The sequence below is a fragment of the Festucalex cinctus genome, chromosome 13 (assembly GCF_051991245.1).
Source record: "Festucalex cinctus isolate MCC-2025b chromosome 13, RoL_Fcin_1.0, whole genome shotgun sequence".
NCBI lineage: Eukaryota > Metazoa > Chordata > Actinopteri > Syngnathiformes > Syngnathidae > Festucalex > Festucalex cinctus.
In genome coordinates this window covers 27897885-27918969 of record NC_135423.1, presented here as the reverse complement: position 1 = coordinate 27918969, position 21085 = coordinate 27897885, and the positions used below count along the sequence as shown (strand labels likewise).

At 38.6% G+C, this 21085-nt stretch overlaps 1 protein-coding gene across 5 annotated transcripts in view; it reads left to right on the top strand.

Annotated features, from left to right (window-relative positions):
* Positions 1 to 21085, top strand: part of brip1 (BRCA1 interacting helicase 1) — a 484938-nt gene that overhangs the window by 179811 nt on the left and 284042 nt on the right. For all 5 annotated transcript variants that reach the window (XM_077540670.1, XM_077540669.1, XM_077540668.1 and 2 more), the window contains one exon: positions 7575 to 7707. In XM_077540670.1, the coding sequence (XP_077396796.1) occupies positions 7575 to 7707 (133 nt within the window). The remainder of the gene's footprint in view (positions 1 to 7574; positions 7708 to 21085) is intronic.

Genomic DNA, 21085 nt, shown 5'->3' with positions numbered 1-21085 from the left:
AATTTATTCATTAATATAGAATGATCCATCGTGTCAAAAGCTTTTTTTAAATCCATAAAAATCCCAACAGTAAATTTTTTATTATCTTTGTTAGTTGATATTGCTTCTACGAGTTCCATGACTGCCATTTAGGTGGTCCGTTTTTCTCTAAACCCATATTGATTTTCACTTAATAGCTTATGTTTCTCAATAAAGTTGTCAAGTCGGTATAAAAACAATTTTTCTAGAATTTTTGAGAACTGTGGCAACAATGATATTGGTCTGTAGTTATTGAATGTGTGCCTATCTCCACTTTTGTAAATAGGAATAACTTTTGCTATTTTAATTTTTGATGGAAATATACCAGTTTTAAATGGCAAATTGCATATACAGTAAAACCTCCGCTGACGAACGCTTAAGCTCACGAACTTTTCGCCTCAAGAACATTAAATTCGTGAGCATATAGTCTCTGCTGACGAACCTGGTTTCGGCGGACGAACCAAACCACGCGGTCGAACAGCGCCACAGTGGCGGCCACGAGAAGCTGACGCACGCTCACGGCGTCCCAGTTCGTCACCCCCTTTCTTTGAGTGCGGACGTGGTTTGTGTTTGATAGACATTTTGGACCATATTGAGTGTACTTTTGCTATTATGGGACCGAAAAAGACCCCACCACAGGCTAGTGTTAAGCCTAAGAAGACATGAAAGAAAATTACGATCGAGCAGAAGAAGGAGATCATTGAAAAACACGAACAAGGTGTGCGTTTGTGTGACTTAGCGTCCCAGTACCAGTACGCTAAGTCTACCATTGCTACCATCCTTAAGAACAAGGAAGCTATTAAGGGTGCATGTGTGGCTAAGGGTGTTTCTGTGTTGTCTAAGCAACGGTCTCAGGCAATAGAAGAGGTTGAAAAACTTCTGTTGATTTGGATTAATGAAAAGCAGCTAGCAGGGGACAGTGTGAGTGAGGGTATTATCGCAAAGAAAGCACGGCAACTTCACTTGGATATCATCAAGAGGCAACCTGGTATATTTTTGTGTAGTTTTAAGGCTTATTTTGTAGAAAATTATGTTTTATAGGGACCTGGGAACGGATTATTCTCATTTTAATGGTTTCTTATGGGAAATAAATGTTCGGAAGACGAACTTTTCGCCTTACACACACTTTCTGGGAACCAATTATGTTCGTGAGCTGAGGTTTCACTGTATATGTGAAAGGTTGCACAATATATTCTATAATACTTTTTACTAGTGTCATATCAATATTAGAACAGTCAGTGCACTTTTTATTTTTTAATGTTTTTACAACATTTAATCCCTCTATATCATTAACATCATTAAGAAACATTGTGGATGAATTATTTACAATATGCTTATCTGTTTCATATTTATTTCTTGGTTCTGGAATTTGGTTTTATAAAGTTACTGCCAACATTAACTAAATACTCATTAAAATTATTGGCTATATCAGAAATTTCATCAATTACAATATTTTTATCTTTTATAAAATATTGTGGATAATTTATTTTTTTTAGAATAGTTTTTAATTATATGATTTAGTATTTTCCATATTTCTTCTGTATTGCTTTTATTCTGCTCTAATAATGAATGATAATAATCTTTCTTATTTATTCGTATAATATTTAATAGTTTATTTTTATAGGTCTTATACTTTGTTTCAGCTTACACAGTTTTCAATTTAACAAATCTTTCATCTAAAATATTTTTCTTTTTACATGCATTCTCTATCCCCTTCGTCATCCATGCCTTATTTAGACCTTTATACTTTCTTGTAATTTTAATTAATGGACAGTGTTTATTATATAAAGAGATAATTGTTGTCTGGAATTCACTATATGCAGTATTAGGATCATTATTTGAATAAACCTCAGACCAGTTATGTTTCTCTGAATCCAACTTAAAGGCAGCCATGGAGCGTGGTGTTCTTACTCTTGTTTCAAATGTGTACGTTATCGGCTTTATTTTTTTTATCAAAATAATCATAAAAAAGTGCAAAGACCGGGAGATGATCACTTATATCTTTAATAAGGAGTCCACTTTCTATTTTTAGGTCAATTTTATTTGCAAATATATTATCCATTAGTGTAGCTGTATCTATTGTTATTCTATTAGGTTTTGTAATGAGAGGAAATAAACTATTACTATACATTATATTTATAGTCATTTATAAAGTCGTTTTCTGATGTCCATTTGGATTTAAAAAATCCATGTTAAAATCACCACACATTATTCGCATTTTTTTATCACGTTTATAACTCAGAATATCCACTAATTTATCATTGAATGTATCAAGACATGATCCAGGTGTCCTATATATACATATATATACTTATAATTATATTTGATGCATTTTTTTACATATACTTCAATACTTACACATTCCATTACGTTATCTATGGTGGTTGTCGGATGTTCAATTTTTCTGCTTTTTAATACGTTATTAACATATATTGCAAAAAATGTAGCCGCGAGGGGCCACAAGCCAGTGTCTTCTTGTGCCGGTCCCAAGCCCAGATAAATACAGAGGGTTGTGTCAGGAAGGGCATCCGACGTAAAACTTTATTTACATATCTGATAACGTGTGTAAACAGCAATATTTTCACATTTGACAAACTACAAAATGTTGACCTTTTACAGGAATATTTGAGCGTGTGTGCGTGCTCGTGCGTGTGTGCTATTTACATACTATACGGGGCAATAACAGCAAATGTAGCAGCGAGGGGGCAGAAGCCAGTGTCTTCTTGTGCCGGTCCCAAGCCCGGATAAATATAGAGGGTTGAGTCAGGAAGGGCATCCGATGTAAAACTTTGGCCAAACCAATCATGGGAATCAAATGTATGACTTCCATACCGGATCGGTTGTGGCCCGGGTTAACAACGACCGCCATCGGTGCTGTTGACCTACAGGGGGCTGGTGGAAATTGGACTACTGTTGGTTGAAGAAGGAGAGGAGGAAAGTGTGGTCGTAGGAAGAAAGAGAAGAGGAACACCACGAGTCTAGGACTTAGAGTAGGGCCTTTGAAATTTGGGAGTATGACAGGAAAAGGCAGGGAGCTGGTTGACATGATGCAGAGGCAAGGCAAGGCAAGTTTATTTGTATAGCACATTTCATACACAAGGCAACTCAATGTGCTTTTCACAAGGAAAGACAACACATAAGCATCAAGAAACAGTAGTTAACATTCAGAGGAAGAAAAATAAATGAAAATAGGTTACAAAATTTACTAAAAATAACATATAATAACAATCAACAAACTTTAAAACATTTAACGTAAGGAAGTTTAAAAACAATTAAATCTGTTTAAAAGTCCCTAATCAAAGGAATAAGAAAAAAGCAAAGTTTTTAACCTGGATTTAAAAGCATTTATACTCGGGGCTGACTTCACTTCTGTTGGCAGCCTATTCCATCTGTGTGCAGCATAATAGCTAAATGCAGCTTCACCATGTTTGCTTCAAAATCTGGTTTCCACTAGTTGGCCCAAGTCTATAGATCTCAGAGCCCTGCTGGGTTTGTACTCAATCAGCATTTCTTGGATATATTCAGGACCCAAACCATTTAGTGATTTATAGACGAGTAGCAGAACTTTAAAATCGATTCTACAGCTGACTGGGAGCCAGTGTAAATCCTTAAGTACTACAGTAATATGTTCTGATCTCTTTGTTTTGGTCAGAACTCGAGCTGCAGCGTTCTGAATGAGCTGCAATTGTCTCATGTTCTTTTGAGAGAGTCCAGTCAGAAGATCGTTACAATAATCTAGTCTGCTGGAGATAAAAGCATGGATAAGCTTCTCTTGGTCTGCTTGAAGCATGCAGTCCTTCAGTCTGGATGTTTTTCAGCTGGTAAAAGGCTGTTATAGTGATACATTTAATATGCTGAAGGTCAGGTCTGAGTCTGAGATTTCGAACTTGGTCTTTAGTTTCTAAAGACAGTGACTCAAGCTGTTTTTTAACAGCAATCCTTTTCTCTTTATTGCCGAAAACAATGAGCTCAGTTTTGTTTTCGTTTAGCTGAAGGAAATTTTGGTTCATCCAGTTGTTAATTTGCTCTAGAGAATGACAGAATATGTTAATAGAACTGCTGTCATTTGGGGACATTGATAAATACAGTTGTGTGTCATCTGCATAACTATGATAGTCAACATCGGCGTTCTGAAGCATTTGACCCAAAGGTAACATATACAGACTGAACAACAGGGGTCCAAGGACTGACCCTTGAGGGACCCCACATGTCATGGCCTTTCGATCAGATTCAAAATTTCCAGTGGTCACAAAGTAACTCCTTTCCTCCAAATAGGACCTGAACCATTTAAGGACTGTTCCATTTAATCCCACCCAAGTTTCCAGCCTGTCTAACAGTATATTATGATCAATCGTGTCAAATGCTGCACTGAGGTCCAACAAGAGGAGCACCGATACCTTCCCTGCATCAGTCCTCAATCTTATATCGTTCAGTACTTTAATCAGAGCTTTTTCTGTACTGTGATGAGGTCGGGAACCTGACTGGAATTTATCCAAATTCCGTTTAAGCTCAAGAAATTGCTGAGTTGATTAAAAACCACTTTTTCAACTATTTTAGCTACGAAGGGAAGGTTTGAGATTGGTCTATAATTTGCTAGCAGGGAGACATCCAGTGTTCTCTTTTTTTTTTAGAATGGGCTTGACGGCGGCTACTTTCAGAGATTTAGGAAGGCATCATTCGTCCAGCCATGCTGCTAGTAGCAGTTGCGTGCTGATTAGCAGGCCGTGCTCACGTTATCGTGAGGAGTTTACAAAAAAATGTTGAAAAATGCGCCCAGCTGGTTGTATCTACCAAACAAAAAGGTAGTACAGCCACATCGAGGCAAATGTCCAGGAAAAATCCCAGAAAAAGAAAGAAAAATAGCAGTTACCAGCTGAAAGAATGCAAAGCAAAGCAAGAGCAGAGCAGATTGCGTCTACACACTAGGCAAGCAGGAAGCAGAATGAGTGTTCAGGAGACCAGGTGGAAAGGGAGCAAAGCTAGAAGTTTAGGAGCTGGTTTCAGCTGGTTTCAAATAGTTTTATCATGGGTTAAATAGAAAGAGAAATGGTAGGAGTTATCGTGAAGGAGGAGTTTGTTAAGAACGTCCTGGAGGTAAAAAGAGTGTCAGATAGGGTCATGAGCCTGAAGTTAGGAATCGAAGGCGTGATGATCAATGTTGTTAGTGGGTATGCGCCACAGGTAGGATGCGAGCTGGAGGAGAAGGAGAACTTTTGGTTGGAACTTGATGAAATGATGCAGAGCATCCCTAGAAATGAGAGAGTTGTCATTGGTGCAGACTTCAATGGACATATTGGTGCAGGAAACGGGAGATGAGGAGGTGATGGGCAGGTTTGGTATCCAGGAGAGGAACGCCGAAGGACAGCTGGTGGTTGATTTTGCAAAAAGGATGGAAATGGCTGTTGTGAATACTTTCTTCCAGAAGAGGAAGGAACATAGGGTGACCTACAAGAGTGGAGGTAGAAGTACACAGGTAGACTACATCTTGTGTAGACGGTGTAATTTGAAGGAGATCAGCGACTGCAAAGTAGTGGTAGGTGAGAGTGTAGCCAGACAGCATAGGATGGTTGTGTGTAGGATGACTCTGGTGGTGAGGAAGACAAAGAGGCCAAGGGCAGAGCCGAGGACGAAATGGTGGAAGCTGAAAAAGGAAGAGTGTTGTATGACTTTCAGGAAGGAGTTGAGAAAGGCTCTGGGTGGTGCGGATGTGCTCCCAGATGACTGGACAACTATAGCAAATGTGATCAGGCAGACAGGTCGGACAGTCCTTGGTGTGTCATCTGGAAGGAAAGGAGATAAGGAGACTTGGTGGTGGAATGAGGAGGTGCAGAAGTGGATCCAGAGAAAGAGGTTAGCTAAGAAGAAGTGGGACACTGAGAGGACTGAAGAAAGTAGAAAGGAGTACAGGGAAATACAGCGTAAGGTGAAAGTAGAAGTGGCAAAGGCCAAACAAGGGGCTTACGATGACTTGTATGCTAGGTTGGACAGTAAGACTGATCTATACAGGTTAGCAAGGCACAGAGACAGAGATGGGAAGAACGTGAAGCAGGTTAGGGTAATAAAGGATAGGGATGGAAGAGTGTTGACAGATGCCAGCAGTGTGATGGGAAGATGGAAAGAGTACTTTGAAGAGTTGATGAATGAGGAAAATGAGAGAGAACGAAGAATAGAAGGGGTGACTGTTGTGGACCAGGAAGTAGCAAAGATTAGTAAGGATGAAGTGAGAAGGGCATTGAAGAGGATGAAGAGTGGAAAGGCACTCGGTCCTGATAATATACCTGTGGAGGTATGGAAGTGTCTAGGAGAGGTAGCAATAAAATTTCTGACTGGGTTGTTTAACAGGATCTTAGATAGTGAGAGAATGCCTGAGGAATGGAGGAGAAGTGTGCTGGTGCCCATTTTTAAGAACAAGGGAGACTTGCAGAATTGTGGCAACTACAGAGGAATAAAGCTGATGAGCCACACTATGAAACTAAGAACCGAGGCTGTGCCCGCCCCGCTGCAATATGATTGGCTACAGCCTCGCTGGAAGGATATGACGCATGGCCATGACGCGCCGTAACCATGGACGCACTCCATAACCATGGAAGCCGCCATTTTGGATTAGCGCTCATGAACAGGCGGGCCGAACCGAAACTGTTGTATATATAAGTGTATATATATGTGTATATGTATATATATGTGTGTGTGTGTGTGTGTGTGTGTGTGTGTGTGTGTGTATATATATATATATATATATATATATATATATATATATATATATATATATATATATATATATATATATATATATATATATATATATATATATATATTAGGGGTGTCAAAATTAGTACATTAATTTTGAGTTAATTCAAAGTTCTTTTAATGCCACTAATTTTATTAACGCTCGATTAATGACCACCCCTTACTTGGGGGAATACCACTCGCAACGCAGCAGACACATCCATGTCAACATTTAGCAGTAATAAATGTCATAATAATGCATATATTTGTGGAGATTGGGGTCAAGTTGTATTTTATAATTTTAAAAATGTGCAGAATTTCACAAGTTACTTCATATTAAAGATTAGATATCGCTCTTAATATGAATAGAAAAATGCACTGAGCTGTCACCAATGTCTTACAAATGCAATAGTGCCATCTAGTGGCAGAAAAAGGACCAACACAAATCAATGTCACACTAGTTTTCTTTTTAATTTTAACCCAGTTGTATTATTATGAAATTACTTTATCACTGACTAAAATATGCAATATTTCTATTAGTTTAACATTTTTTTCAAAATTTTTTCCCATTTATCAAGAGTAGGAAAACTTGGGAAAAAATATTTTATTGTACATTTAGAACAGATATAAACAGATAAAAAATGTTACGATTAATTGTCAGTTCACTATTGAAGTCATGCGATTATTACGATTAAAAATTTGAATCGCCTGACACCACTAATTTATATGTATGTGTATATATATATATATCATTTTTTATTTTTTTACCTGTCCAATGGCTTTATCAATTGTGCACCTTTTTTTGTTGTGATGGTTTTCTATGCTTATAGTTGGATCCAGGAGAGCCAAAGCCTAATGTCTGAGAGGGGATATGAAGATGCATGTAAAGTTTGGAGTGGAAAGGAAATACTGAGCATTTTTCATACCCTGGGTGTCACTCCTGAAAGCTTCCTGATACTGAAGGTACGGTATTATTGTTGTACATAGAAACTGTGGCTACTTAACAGTTAAAATTGTTGGTTGGCTTGGATAATTTAAGGCCAGAGAAGCGACAACTGCAACGTCTCTCTATTATGTGTATAAGTTAGAGCAGCGACCACTGTGATGTCCCTGTTCTATCTGTAGAAAATGTTTTTCTCACCCCCCTTTTTTTCCCCTTTTTTTATTCTCGAAAATGAATTGCATATATGGGGACCTAAAGATGTACAAAAACTCAAATTTTCCACACTCGTCGGGCCTGGTGAAAAATTTAAAATTTTAAAGTTGTCATAAACAATGGCAACAAAATGACACTGGAGCACCACCTACACTGGAAAAACAAAAAACAAACGTTTGACCTCGGGCTATAAAAATTGGCAGGCATGCATAGGACTCTTGAGGCGTAAATAAAGAGTCAGTCGAAGCCATTTGCTAAAATACAAAAAGTGAGCAATACATTTTTCAATTACAATTTTTGCACGTTGACAAGGGTCATAGTTTTGCCTCATTGTCCCAGAACATTCATCAGATAGACTTCAAATTTGGGCTGTACCATCTCAAGACCTGAGACAACAAATGGAAGAAAAATATTGAGTTTTAGAAATGCTATATGACAGGGGTGAGGTCATCAAATTTTCAGTTTCATAATTAACTTTGTCATAAAGGCGGACGGGCTTAATAACTCCTGTGCAAATGGTCAAACAAATACCAAACTTGACATCTATGTTACAACCCCTAGCAAAAAGTATGGAATCACCAGTCTTGGATGAGTACTCACTCAGACGTTTTATTGGTTAATGACAGCTACACTTTCTAAATTGGTTTATCGGTATCGGTTTAAAATAGCATTATCGTGCATCCCTAACTCAGTGTATGACTTTTGTTTAGCTTCACTCTTTTAGTCCTTGTCTCCATTCAGCAAGTCTTTCTTTTATGACTCGGTGGTCCTGTATCCTTCTCTGCCATTGTTTGTTTGTTTGTTTGTTTATTCATTTTTCCTTTTTGGACACATTACAGGTTACATTGATCACATCACATAATTTGCAACATTGACATTCGAAAGAAGGGCTGACGGGTAGAAGCTGATGGCTTATTAGAAACCCATCCCCATCGATCTATTACTAAACCGCATCAGTCATTATACATTGGAATTATTGGTTAGCTTTGAACGCACACGCAAGGAGCTAGTTACAGTAGGAAGAAGCTACGTACGCCGCCGCTGCGCTAGTCTACGGAAACTATGTACTCGGGGCACATACTCAAGAAGTGTGATTGACAAGCCAGGAGCCAATCAATCACGAAGCACCTTCGTGATTGAAGGAGTATTTGTCTTTCAAAGTGTCATCTAATGCTGAAAGGGATGAACGCTAATTGGGGACACGTGTTTAATAATTTCACTATAACGCATTTCCTGATATGATAGTCAGTTGGTATACTTACTATCCGTTTGCATTATATCACAGACACATGTGCAATGTACAGTCGGCGGTGCGCTTTGACCCTGCGACCTCCTGCTTACTGTACATGCACTCTCCCAACTGCGCCACTGAGCAGTATCAGAAAGCCGGTCAAGATGGTCTGTTGTATGTATGGAAGTGGGCGTGGAAAGTGGGACTTAAAAAAAATTCAGTGTCAGTCCCATTGAAAATGAATGGGGAAAAGTTCATATTTAACATTAAATTATGCGAGTACTGTAAGTACAAAACACAACTGATCGTCCAATCAGATGACACGTTAAAGTCAGTATTGCAAATTTAAAAAAAAAAAAGAGAGATGAGCGATTGTGATTGTACTTCTTCCACGAGCGCACGCCACTTTTCTTGAGCATCTGCTTTGAGTGTGACATCACTACCATTTACTAGCTGTGAGGGCCCTTTATGGCTGCTCGCAGCTCTAGTTATTCTTCTTCTTCTTGTTTTTTATTCTCCGCAAACGATCGCATTTTCGCATTGATCGCATTGATTCTAGCCAATCAATCACGAAGCACCTTTGTGATTGATTGGCTAGAATCTAAAATTCTAAATCTAAAACTAGAGCTGCGAGCAGCTATAAAGGGCCCTCGCAGCCCGGGCCACGTTGGGGTACTTGCACGTTGGGGTACTCGCACATTGGGGTACTGGCACATTAGGAGCAAAATTTCTTTGAACATGGCATGATAAACCTTTACATCTGAATTTTTTTGCCAGGTGTGATGTGTGTGACAAGCTCAATGTGTTTTGGTGATCATTAGGGAATGAGTTGACCTGACTGTTTTTTTTTTTTTGCAAAAGTATATATACCCATCATCGCTTGTACTCATTGCACAATGTTACTTTTATTGTCCATAGAGGCGATCAAAAAAAATTAAACTGAATAAAAAAAGTACAGATGTTTGGATCGGTCTGATACCAGTGAACATCTTGAGTAGTGGAAAGTAAAAGAATATTCATAAATGACTTAGTTATAACACTTACGAGTTCACAAATTTTGTTCAAAATACCGTAAGTATTTTTTTTTTTTTTTTTTTTTTTTATGCCTCAAGGACTACGTGGCGCAGTATTTATAACTGAATTTTGTCATAGAGATACCTTCAGGCCTTAACTATAAATATACATGTCAAGTTTGGGATTTTTTGAAGCATGTACCGGGGAGTTATTCAGCATATCCTTCATTCACGATACTGCTTTTAACGTCAATAGAGGCTATCAAAAATAAATAAAACTAAATAAAAAATACGTATGTTTGGATAGGTCTGATGCTTGTGAACATTTTGAGTGGTGGAAAGTAAAAGAATATTCATAAATGACTTAGTTATCACGCTGAGAATGAGTTTACAATTTTTGTAAAAATACCGTAAGTGGGGTATTTTTTTTCTGCCTCAAGGGCTAGGTGGCGCTGCATATATAACTGAATGTTGTCATAGAGATACCTTCAGGCCTTGATGATAAACATACATGTCAAGTTTGGGATTTTTTGGAGCATGTACCGGGGAGTTATCAAGAATATCCTTTTTCATTGCGAAACGTGTTTACAGTTTTTGTAAAAATACCGTAAGTGGGGTATTTTTTTTTCATGCCTCAAGGGCTAGGTGGCGCTGCATATATAACTGAATGTTGTCATAGAGATAGCTTCAGGCCTTGACTATAAACATACATGTCAAGTTTGGGATTTTTTGGAGCATGTACCAGGAAGTTATTAAGCATATCCTTTTTCAGTGCAAAACACAAATTTTGATGCCCCGCCTTCATCATATAGTATTTCGAAAAGTCAAGATTTTTCCCCCTGTCGTTGGCTCATGTCTTGACATAGTCCAGGTCAAGTCTTAACTCAGTCGGATGAAACGTGTAGGAGAAGTGGGCAAAAGTCTGCCCCCTGTAAATGTGCAAAAATCGTCAAAAATGGGACATTCAAAAATTCGTAGCTCACTTCCTGTTCATTTTAGCATATGGGTCCAAGAGACTTTTTTTGTAGGTCTTGGGCTCCCTCATACACCTGAATATATTCTTCGTTCTTGCTTAAACGTACAACCGGGGCTGCTTCGTTAAAAATTTCTAGGGGGCGCTATTGAGTCATTTTTGTAAAAATAGTACAATACATGATAAAATATTACTCATTTTACCAGGCCAGATGTGTGTGCCAAGTTTCATGAGTTTCTGTGCATGTTTAGACCCTCAAAACTGGCGTTGTTTTCTTGGCGAACAGCGCTTAGCCACGGCCACAGCAATTCGCGAAAACTCATAAACTTCGTGTTGTGACATCATGAAGGCCGAAACCCTCATCTGAGCAAATATGAGGTAGGTCCAGTTAACGTGTTTGGAGAAAAACGTAGAAGAAAATTCGTAAGAAAAAAAATTGCCAATAATAATAATAATAATAATAATAATAATAATAATAATAATAATAATAATAATAATTTTTACAAAAACAATAGGGACCTCGCAGCGGTCGCTGCTCGGGCCCTAATAATAATAATAATAATAATTTTTACAAAAACAGTAGGGACCTCGCAGCGGTCGCTGCTCGGGCCCTAACTAGAGCTGCGAGCAGCTATAAAGGGCCCTCGCAGCCCGGGCCACGTTGGGGTCCTTGCACGTTGGGGTACTTGCACGTTGGGGTACTGGCACATTGGGGTACTTGCACGTTGGGGTACTGGCACATTGGGGTACTGGCATACTAGAAGCAAAATTTCTTTGAAAATGGCATAATAAACGTTTACATGTAGAATATTTTTTTGCCAGTGTGTGTGTCAAGCTCAACGGGTTTTGGTGATTGTTAAGACCTGCAAAAATCAGCGTCCTTTTTTATTTTTAGGCAATGAGTTGCCCTGATTGGTATTTTTTTGTAAAAGTGTATATACACATCATCGCTCGTTGTACTCATTGCACAATGTTACTTTTATTGTCCAAAGGGGCAATCAAAAATTAATAAAACAAAATGGAAACGTACATACGTTTGGATCGGTGTGAAGCCAGTGAACAATTTGAGTGGTGGAAACTAAAAGAATATTCATAAATGACTTAGTTATCACACTTAGAATGAGTGTACATTTTTTGTACAAAATACCGTATGTGGGGTATTTTTTTTTTATTTTTATATAAGCCTCAAGGGCTAGGTGGCGCTGTATTTATAACTGAATGTTGTCATAGAGATACCTTCAGGCCTTGATTATAAGCATACATGTCAAGTGTGGGATTTTTTTTGGAGCATGTACCGTGGAGTTATTAAGCATATCCTTCATTCACGATATTGCTTTTAATGTCCATAGTGGCTATCAAAAATAAATAAAAATATATATATGTTTGGATAAGTCTGATGCCAGTGAACATTTTGAGTGGTGGAAACTAAAAGAATATTCATAAATGACTTCGTTATCACACTTAGAATGAGTTTACATTTTTTGTACAAAATACCGTATGTGGGGTATTTTTTTTTCATGCCTCAAGGGCTAGGTGGCGCTGCATATATAACTGAATGTTGTCATAGAGATAACTTCAGGCCTTGACGATAAACATACATGTCAAGTTTGGGATTTTTTGGAGCATGTACCGGGGAGTTATCAAGCATATCCTTTTTCATTGCGAAACACAAATTTTGATGCCCCGCCCTCATCATATAGTATTTCGAAAAGTCAAATTTTTTTCCCCCTGTCGTTGGCTCAGGTCTTGACATGGTCCAGGCCAAGTCTTAACTCAGTCGGATGAAACGTGTAGGAGAAGTGGGCAAAAGTCTGCCCCCTGTGAATGTGCAAAAATCGTCAAAAATGGGACATTCAAAAATTCGTAGCTCACTTCCTGTTCATTTTAGCACATGGGTACAAGAGACTTTTTTGTAGGTCTTGGGCTCCCTCATACACCTAAAAATATTCGTCGTTCTTGCTTAAACGTACAACCGGGGCTGCTTCGTTAAAAATTTCGAGGGGGCGCTATTGAGTCATTTTTGTAAAAATAGCACAATCAACAATAAAATATTGCTCATTTTACCAGGCCAGATGTGTGTGCCAAGTTTCAGGAGTTTCTGTGCATGTTTAGACCCTCAAAACTGGCGTTGTTTTCTTGGCGAACAGCGCTTAGCCACGCCTACAGCAATTCGCGAAAACTCACAAACTTCGTGTTGTGACATCATGAAGGCCGAAACCCTCATCTGAGCAAATATGAGGTAGGTCCAGTTAACGTGTTTGGAGAAAAACGTAGAAGAAAATTCGTAAGAAAAAAAATTGCCACTAGGTGGCGCTATCAGTTAGATGAAATGTAAATTAGTAGATGTCTTTAGAGCTGGACTCTCATCAAATGTGTGAAATTTTGAGAAGATAGGATAATCTCGGTCAAGTTAATGCAGCTTTTATTGTCACGAAAAATCTTCAGACTTTGCGTCACCGTAGCGGCCACGCCCTTTGGCGAAAATTTACAATATTCGGTGTGGGGCATCATCAACTTCTTAAGGCTTTTCTGACCAATTTTCAACTGGATCCCTTCAACGAGCTCAGCACAGTAGCTAAAAACGTAAAGTATGACATTTATTGTAACCACTAGGTGGCGCTATATGTATAACTGAATTTTGTCATATAGATGTTTTCAGGCCGTGACTATTACGTTGCCTGAGAAGTTTGAGATTTTTTGGAGCTTGTGCATGGGAGTTATTCAGCATTTGCTCTTTCTGGACAAATGAAATTTTAAAGGCAATATTTGATGCCCCGCCCCCATCATATAGTATTTCGAAAAGGCAAGACTTTTTGCCCAGCTGTTCTCTTAGGTCTTGAGATGATAAATGCCAAGTTTGAAGTCAATGGGATGAAAAATGTTTGCATAGGGGGAAAAAGCATGACCACAGTGAATGTGCCAAAATAGGCCAAAATTGGACATTAAAAAATTCCTAGCTCACTTCCTGTACATTTTAGCTACATGGTCCCAATAGACTTTTTTGTGCGTCTCGGGGTGCTACACGTGCCTGCCAATTTTCGTTGCTCTAGCTCAAACGTGCCGGGCTTGGTTTTTATTTTTCTATGCTAGGGGGCGCTATAGAGTCGCGTTGTTATAACGACTTCATAATATCAAATTTTTCGCCGGACCTGAGGAGTGTGCAAAGTTCGGTGAGTTTTCGTGAATATTTAGGTACCCAAAATCGCGATTGTTTGCGGAGAATAAAGAAGAAGAAGAAGAAGAAGAAGAACTAGAGCTGCGAGCAGCTATAAAGGGCCCTCGCAGCCCGGGCCATGTTGGGGTCCTTGCACGTTGTGGTACTTGCATGTTGGGGTACTGGCACATTGGGGTACTGGCATATTGGAAGCAAAATTTCTTTGAAAATGGCATAATAAACGTTTACATGTAGAATATTTTTTTGCCAGTGTGTGTGTCAAGCTCAACGGGTTTTGGTGATTGTTAAGACCTGCAAAAATCAGCGTCCTTTTTTATTTTTAGGCAATGAGTTGCCCTGATTGGTATTTTTTTGTATAAGTGTATATACACATCATCGCTCGTTGTACTCATTGCACAATGTTACTTTTATTGTCCAAAGGGGCAATCAAAAATGAATAAAACAAAATGGAAACGTACATACGTTTGGATCGGTGTCAAGCCAGTGAACAATTTGAGTGGTGGAAACTAAAAGAATATTCATAAATGACTTAGTTATCACACTTAGAATGAGTGTACATTTTTTGTACAAAATACCGTATGTGGGGTATTTTTTATTTTTTTTTATATAAGCCTCAAGGGCTAGGTGGCGCTGTATTTATAACTGAATGTTGTCATAGAGATACCTTCAGGCCTTGATTATAAGCATACATGTCAAGTGTGGGATTTTTTTTGGAGCATGTACCGTGGAGTTATTAAGCATATCCTTCATTCACGATATTGCTTTTAATGTCCATAGAGGCTATCAAAAATAAATAAAAATATATATATGTTTGGATAAGTCTGATGCCAGTGAACATTTTGAGTGGTGGAAACTAAAAGAATATTCAGAAATGACTTCGTTATCACACTTAGAATGAGTGTACATTTTTTGTACAAAATACCGTATGTGGGGTATTTTTTTTTTATTCCTCAAGGGCTAGGTGGCGCTGCATATATAACTGAATGTTGTCACAGAGATAACTTCAGGCCTTGACGATAAACATACATGTCAAGTTTGGGATTTTTTGGAGCATGTACCGGGGAGTTATCAAGCATATCCTTTTTCATTGCGAAACACAAAATTTGATGCCCCGCCCTCATCATATAGTATTTCGAAAAGTCAAAATTTTTCCCCCTGTCGTTGGCTCAGGTCTTGACATGGTCCAGGCCAAGTCTTAACTCAGTCGGATGAAACGTGTAGGAGAAGTGGGCAAAAGTCTGCCCCCTGTGAATGTGCAAAAATCGTAAAAAATGGGACATTCAAAAATTCATAGCTCACTTCCTGTTCATTTTAGCATATGGGTCCAAGAGACTTTTTTGTAGGACTTGGGCGGCTCCCTCATACACCTAAAAATATTCGTCGTTCTTGCTTAAACGTACAACCGGGGCTGCTTTGTTAAAAACTTCTAGGGGGCGCTATTGAGTCAATTTTGTAAAAAATAGCACAATCAACAATAAAATATGGCTCATTTTACCAGGCCAGATGTGTGTGCCAAGTTTCATGAGTTTCTGTGCATGTTTAGACCCTCAAAACTGGCGTTGTTTTCTTGGCGAACAGCGCTTAGCCACACCCACAGCAATTCGCGAAAACTCACAAACTTCGTGTTGTGACATCATGAAGGCCGAAACCCTCATCTGAGCAAATATGAGGTAGGTCCAGTTAACGTGTTTGGAGAAAAACGTAGAAGAAAATTCGTAAGAAAAAAAATTGCCACTAGGTGGCGCTATCAGTTAGATGAAATATAAGTCAGTAGATGTCTTTAGGGCTGGACTCTCATCAAATGTGTGAAATTTTGAGAAGATAGGATCATCTCGGTCAAGTTAATGCAGCTTTTATTTTCACGAAAAATCTTTAGACTTTGCGGCACCGTAGCGGCCACGCCCTTTGGCGAAAAGTTACAATATTCGGTGTGGGGCATGATCAACATCTTAAGGCTTTTCTGACCAATTTTCAAATGGATCCCTTCAACAAGCTCAGCACAGTAGCTAAAAACGTAAAGTATGACATTTATTGTAACCACTAGGTGGCGCTATATGTATAACTGAATTTCATCATATAGATGTTTTCAGGCCGTGACTATTACGTTGCCTGAGAAGTTTGAGATTTTTTGGAGCTTGAACATGGGAGTTATTAAGCATTTGCTCTTTCTCGACAAATGAAATTTTAAAGGCAATATTTGATGCCCCGCCCCCGTCATATAGTATTTCAAAAAGGCAAGATGTTTTGCCCAGTTGTTCTCTCAGGTCTTGAGATGATAAATGCCAAGTTTGAAGTCAATTGGATGAAAAATGTTTGCAAAGGGGGAAAAAGCATGACCACAGTGAATGTGCCAAAATAGGCCAAAATTGGACATAAAAAAATTCATAGCTCACTTCCTGTACATTTTAGCTACATGGTCCCAAGAGACTTTTTTGTGCGTCTCGGGGTACTACACGTGCCTGCCAATTTTTGTTGCTCTAGCTCAAACGTGCCGGGCTTAGTTTTTATTTTTCTACGCTAGGGGGCGCTATCGAGTCGCATTGTTATAACGACTTCATAATATCAAATTTTTCGCCGGACCTGAGGAGTGTGCAAAGTTCGGTGAGTTTTCGTGAATATTTAGGTACCCAAAATCGCGATTGTTTGCGGAGAATAAAGAAGAAGAAGAATAATAATAACTAGAGCTGCGAGCAGCTATAAAGGGCCCTCGCAGCCCAGGCCACGTTGGGGTCCTTGCACGTTGGGGTACTTGCACGTTGGGGTACTGGCACGTTGGGGTACTGGCATATTGGAAGCAAAATTTCTTTGAAAATGGCATAATAAACGTTTACATGTAGAATATTTTTTTGCCAGTGTGTGTGTCAAGCTCAACGGGTTTTGGTGATTGTTAAGACCTGCAAAAATCAGCGTCCTTTTTTATTTTTAAGCAATGAGTTGCCCTGATTGGTATTTTTTTGTAAAAGTGTATATACACATCATCGCTCGTTGTACTCATTGCACAATGTTACTTTTATTGTCCAAAGGGGCAATCAAAAATGAATAAAACAAAATGGAAACGTACATACGTTTGGATCGGTGTGAAGCCAGTGAACAATTTGAGTGGTGGAAACTAAAAGAATATTCATAAATGACTTAGTTATCACACTTAGAATGAGTGTACATTTTTTGTACAAAATACCGTATGTGGGGTATTTTTTTTTTTTTTTATATAAGCCTCAAGGGCTAGGTGGCGCTGTATTTATAACTGAATGTTGTCATAGAGATACCTTCAGGCCTTGATTATAAGCATACATGTCAAGTGTGGGATTTTTTTTTGGAGCATGTACCGTGGAGTTATTAAGCATATCCTTCATTCACGATATTGCTTTTAATGTCCATAGAGGCTATCAAAAATAAATAAAAATATATATATGTTTGGATAAGTCTGATGCCAGTGAACATTTTGAGTGGTGGAAACTAAAAAAATATTCATAAATGACTTAGTTATCACACTTAGAATGAGTGTACATTTTTTGTACAAAATACCGTATGTGGGGTATTTTTTTTTCATGCCTCAAGGGCTAGGTGGCGCTGCATATATAACTGAATGTTGTCATAGAGATAACTTCAGGCCTTGACGATAAACATACATGTCAAGTTTGGGATTTTTTGGAGCATGTACCGGGGAGTTATCAAGCATATCCTTTTTCATTGCGAAACACACATTTTGATGCCCCGCCCTCATCATATAGTATTTCGAAAGGTCAAGATTTTTCCCCCTGTCGTTGGCTCAGGTCTTGACATGGTCCAGGCCAAGTCTTAACTCAGTCGGATGAAACGTGTAGGAGAAGTGGGCAAAAGTCTGCCCCCTGGGAATGTGCAAAAATTGTAAAAAATGGGACATTCAAAAATTCGTAGCTCACTTCCTGTTCATTTTAGCATATGGGTACAAGAGACTTTTTTGTAGGTCTTGAGCTCCCTCATACACCTAAAAATATTCGTCGTTCTTGCTTAAACGTACAACCGGGGCTGCTTCGTTAAAAATTTCGAGGGGGCGCTATTGAGTCATTTTTTTAAAAATAGCACAATCAACAATAAAATATTGCTCATTTTACCAGGCCAGATGTGTGTGCCAAGTTTCAGGAGTTTCTGTGCATGTTTAGACCCTCAAAACTGGCGTTGTTTTCTTGGCGAACAGCGCTTAGCCACGCCCACAGCAATTCGCGAAAACTCACAAACTTTGTGTTGTGACATCATGAAGGCCGAAACCCTCATCTGAGCAAATATGAGGTAGGTCCAGTTAACGTGTTTGGAGAAAAACGTAGAAGAAAATTCGTAAGAAAAAAAATTGCCACTAGGTGGCGCTATCAGTTAGATGAAATATAAGTCAGTAGATGTCTTTAGGGCTGGACTCTCATCAAATGTGTGAAATTTTGAGAAGATAGGATCATCTCGGTCAAGTTAATGCAGCTTTTATTTTCACGAAAAATCTTCAGATTTTGCGTCACCGTAGCGGCCACGCCCTTTGGCGAAAAGTTACAATATTCGGTGTGGGGCATGATCAACATCTTAAGGCTTTTCTGACCAATTTTCAAATGGATCCCTTCAACAAGCTCAGCACAGTAGCTAAAAACGTAAAGTATGACATTTATTGTAACCACTAGGTGGCGCTATATGTATAACTGAATTTTATCATATAGATGTTTTCAGGCCGTGACTATTACGTTGCCTGAGAAGTTTGAGATTTTTTGGAGCTTGAACATGGGAGTTATTAAGCATTTGCTCTTTCTGGACAAATGAAATTTTAAAGGCAATATTTGATGCCCCGCCCCCGTCATATAGTATTTCAAAAAGGCAAGATGTTTTGCCCAGTTGTTCTCTCAGGTCTTGAGATGATAAATGCCAAGTTTGAAGTCAATTGGATGAAAAATGTTTGCATAGGGGGAAAAAGCATGACCACAGTGAATGTGCCAAAATAGGCCAAAATTGGACATAAAAAAATTCATAGCTCACTTCCTGTACATTTTAGCTACATGGTCCAAATAGACTTTTTTGTGCGTCTCGGGGTGCTACACGTGCCTGCCAATTTTTGTTGCTCTAGCTCAAACGTGCCGGGCTTGGTTTTTATTTTTCTACGCTAGGGGGCGCTATCGAGTCGCATTGTTATGACGACTTAATAATATCAAATTTTTCGCCGGGCCTGAGGAGTGTGCAAAGTTCGGTGAGTTTTCGTGAATGTTTAGGTACCCAAAATCGCGATCGTTTGCGGAGAATAAAGAAGAATAATAATAATAATAATAATAATAATAATAATAATAATAATAATAATAATAATAATAATAATAATAATTTTTACAAAAACAATAGGGACCTCGCAGCGGTCGCTGCTCGGGCCCTAATAATAATAATAATAATAATAATAATAATAATAATAATAATAACTAGAGCTGCGAGCAGCTATAAAGGGCCCTCGCAGCCCGGGCCACGTTGGAGTCCTTGCACGTTGGGGTACTTGCACGTTAGGGTACTGGCACGTTGGGGTACTGGCACGTTGGGGTACTGGCATATTGGAAGCAAAATTTCTTTGAAAATGGCATAATAAACGTTTACATGTAGAATAGTTTTTTTGCCAGTGTGTGTCAAGCTCAACGGGTTTTGGTGATTGTTAAGACCTGCAAAAATCAGCGTCCTTTTTTATTTTTAGGCAATGAGTTGCCCTGATTGGTATTTTTTGTAAAAGTGTATATATACATCATCGCTCGTTGTACTCATTGCACAATGTTACTTTTATTGTCCAAAGGGGCAATCAAAAATGAATAAAACAAAATGGAAACGTACATACGTTTGGATCGGTGTGAAGCCAGTGAACAATTTGAGTGGTGGAAACTAAAAGAATATTCAGAAATGACTTAGTCGTCACACTTAGAATGAGTTTAAATTTTTTTGTACAAAATACCGTATGTGGTTTTTTTTTTTTATATAAGCCTCAAGGGCTAGGTGGCGCTGTATTTATAACTGAATGTTGTCATCGAGATACCTTCAGGCCTTGATTATAAGCATACATGTCAAGTGTGGGATTTTTTTTGGAGCATGTACCGTGGAGTTATTAAGCATATCCTTCATTCACGATATTGCTTTTAATGTCCACAGAGGCCATCAAAAATACATAAAAATATATATATGTTTGGATAAGTCTGATGCCAGTGAACATTTTGAGTGGTGGAAACTAAAAGAATATTCATAAATGACTTAGTTATCACACTTAGAATGAGTTTACATTTTTTGTACAAAATACCGTATGTGGGGTATTTTTTTTTCATGCCTCAAGGGCTAGGTGGCGCTGCATATATAACTGAATGTTGTCATAGAGATAGCTTCAGGCCTTGACGATAAACATACATGTCAAGTTTGGGATTTTTTGGAGCATGTACCGGGGAGTTATTAAGCATATCCTTTTTCAGTGCGAAACACAAATTTTGATGCCCCGCCTTCATCATATAGTATTTCGAAAGGTCAAGATTTTTCCCCCTGTCGTTGGCTCAGGTCTTGACATGGTCCAGGTCAAGTCTTAACTCAGTCAGATGAAACATGTAGGAGAAGTGGGCAAAAGTCTGCCCCCTGTGAATGTGAAAAAATTGTCAAAAATGGGACATTCAAAAATTCGTAGCTCACTTCCTGTTCATTTTAGCATATGGGTCCATTAGACTTTTTTGTAGGTCTTGGGCTCCCTCATACACCTAAAAATATTCGTCGTTCTTGCTTAAACGTACAACCGGGGCTGCTTCGTTAAAAACTTCTAGGGGGCGCTATTGAG